At 37.1% G+C, this 2,636-nt stretch overlaps 1 protein-coding gene across 1 annotated transcript; it reads right to left on the bottom strand.

Annotated features, from left to right (window-relative positions):
• Nucleotides 1-215: 215 nt before the first annotated feature.
• On the bottom strand, nt 216-1,252 carry LOC115988000. Its single transcript, XM_031111621.1, has 2 exons — nt 1,184-1,252; nt 216-1,010 (listed from the first exon to the last, which is right to left on the bottom strand). The coding sequence occupies exons 1-2, from the start codon at nt 1,250-1,252 to the stop codon at nt 216-218; spliced, it is 864 nt and encodes a 287-aa protein (XP_030967481.1).
• Between the last annotated feature and the right edge of the window lie 1,384 nt (nt 1,253-2,636).

A 2,636-nucleotide genomic window follows, 5' to 3' on the forward strand; every position in this document is an offset into this window, starting at 1 on the left:
TATAATAAATTGAGTGGAACTCTGAAGTACTTTAATCGTAATTGATTCCAAAGCTTCATTTGTTTGCATCTCAACTTCAAGCTTCTATCATCAAGTTTGTGTAATTGCCACATGGTATATATGATCACATTAACTGTATTCTCATAGTAGTTAACTTACTCATTCGCAATAACAAAAACAAACAACAAACTAGGTAAAATTCATGTGTGTAAATCTTAAAATCTAGAATAATCTTGATAGTCATCTATTCCACCAGAATTGTCTGTGGATCCCCAAAATATACCACCCTCACTAGCACTACCATCGCCTCCAGAAGTATTCATAACACCATTGCTGCCATCGCCGGCACCTAGTAGTCCTTGCACCAATGTCTGGCCTAAACTCTCTGAAATTCCTTTAATTGCCTGGTTCAGCATACCATTTCTTTGCCTACTTCCAGTAGTCCCAACAGATCCATAGGAACCCTGGTGGGCATAGTTCACATGATTTTGCACAGGATGCCTTGTTTGAAACTGAGGACCAGCTCTTGGAGCCATATAGTTTTGCATGAGAGGTCCTGTTTGTGATTGATTTCCAAGAACCTGATAATGAGGACTAGCTGGAACTATGCAATTTTGGGTTGGAGGAGGTCTTGGATTTGCTTTAGTACAGCCCCAATGAGCATCAAAATCACACAAGCTACATCGATAGTGCCACTGTTTGACCCCCAGCTGCTCCATACATATATCGCATGAGAAGCTTTTGTTATAATCAGGAGATGAGAATGTGAGATTGAGCTGGTGATAGTGGGATTGGTGACTAAGCATTAATGGCATGGAAGCACAAGTAGTATGGAGATCGATGTTGCACAATCCACAATGGTAGGAAAAGCTATTACCTTCCTTCCCACATGCATCACAGTTGAATAATCCTTCTGGGTATACAGGTTTTGGGAATAGAGAAAGGATATGGTTTTGGTCAAATGGGTGAGTAATTTGCTGAGGCAATCGTGAACATGAGATATGGAGTAGCTGCAGAATGTGCAACTGTAAATTGATCTAGAGGCTCCGAGTTTGCAACCTGAACACAAGGCTAAGTTTAGGGTTTGTTGTGGCAGATAGTTGGAGAGCTGTAATGGATGTTGGTGGCTGAAATGGTGAATTTCAAGTTCAGGTTGGCCATTCATTATACCAATGTAGCTCACTTTTTCTCCCACCGCTTTCTCTTTCTGATCTCTCAGAATTGGTTTGTGCAATTGAAGTATTAAACTCATATAGTGCAAACCAAGCTTATAATGTTGAGTCTAGCGAGCTAAGTCAACCAATAATGTGATAGACAGAGTCAATGTCAACTTCTATTATTGGCAATGAGGGTGTTGAATTTGCCAATCAACTTCTGAGCTGGCTGGAATGGAAGTTTGATAGTTAATTGTAGCTAATTATTAAAGGCATTTGTAGTGGCAATTTGGGGGGATATTGTAGTATATAGTAGTAAAAAAAAACATATTATAAACACAATATGCAATTAGATGCAGACTTCATGAGTCTTAAGAAATCAAAATGAATTTGTTTAGGTAGCTTAGTATAAGTTACTCTATATTCACATTCACATTGTAGATAGATGATCCTAACTATATATTCTTGTAATACCGATATGCCATATAGGCGTTTCCTGTGTGATGCTAAAGCTTAAAAAAAACTCCAAGTTAAAGTCAGTAACACGTAATACATATTAAGGGCACAAAAGCTTGTAATCAAGTAATCATCTCTACAAGGTCAATGACATTGTCAAATTCTTCTCTTCAACTACTTAATCATGATAAAAGGTGTGATCTTATTGTTACCAAAATGACCTTGCGAATTGTACGAATGTCCGGCACTCGGTCATATGTGCTATGAAGTGCTACGCTGTAAGATCATTCTTGCAACAAAACAGACTAGCTGTTTTAACAAGTTACAAGAAGAACATTCACAAAGGACCGGAGAGAAAGGTCAAACAATTCAGAACATCGAGTACATAACCACTTGACTGGAAACACATTGCATACCAAGACAATTTTAGGATAATTTTGAACTACAAAGGCATTGTGGCCAAAGTTTAATCATTGGGGAGTATAACACATTTATTAACACAAAAATGAGCTTCCACTTGCTTATTAGCTTTGCCACAACCTGTATAAATAAATGCATGAATTGATATATTAGAATACCATCCATGGACAACGAGGAAGAAGATAGTAAAGCATTTCAGCTGTTGTAAAAGCAGGAGTGTTGATTACAATCTACAAATCTACAAAATATCTAAAAGCCGAAGCATAACATTCATTATTGCTATGATCCTATTGAGCCACATCAAAGTAACATTTCTGTCCTGTTTGGTCCACTCATTCCACTTCAATCAATTCAATCCATTTCAGTCTACTTCAGTCCATTTTAGTTCACTTTTGTCCATTTTGGTCCATTTTGATCTATTTGGTCTATTTCGGTCCACCTTTTCCATTATGTTCTTTCTCTTTCTCTCTCCTTCAATCTTTCTTGCAACTCTACTTTATATTGATGAATTTTTGTGTTTTTTAATATCTTTACTTTGAATTGATATGTTTTGGTATTGTGTTTTTTGAGTTCCCCATCACAACTCTTCTCTCTCTCCCCTTTATA

This window comes from Quercus lobata, chromosome 4 (assembly GCF_001633185.2).
Source record: "Quercus lobata isolate SW786 chromosome 4, ValleyOak3.0 Primary Assembly, whole genome shotgun sequence".
NCBI lineage: Eukaryota > Viridiplantae > Streptophyta > Magnoliopsida > Fagales > Fagaceae > Quercus > Quercus lobata.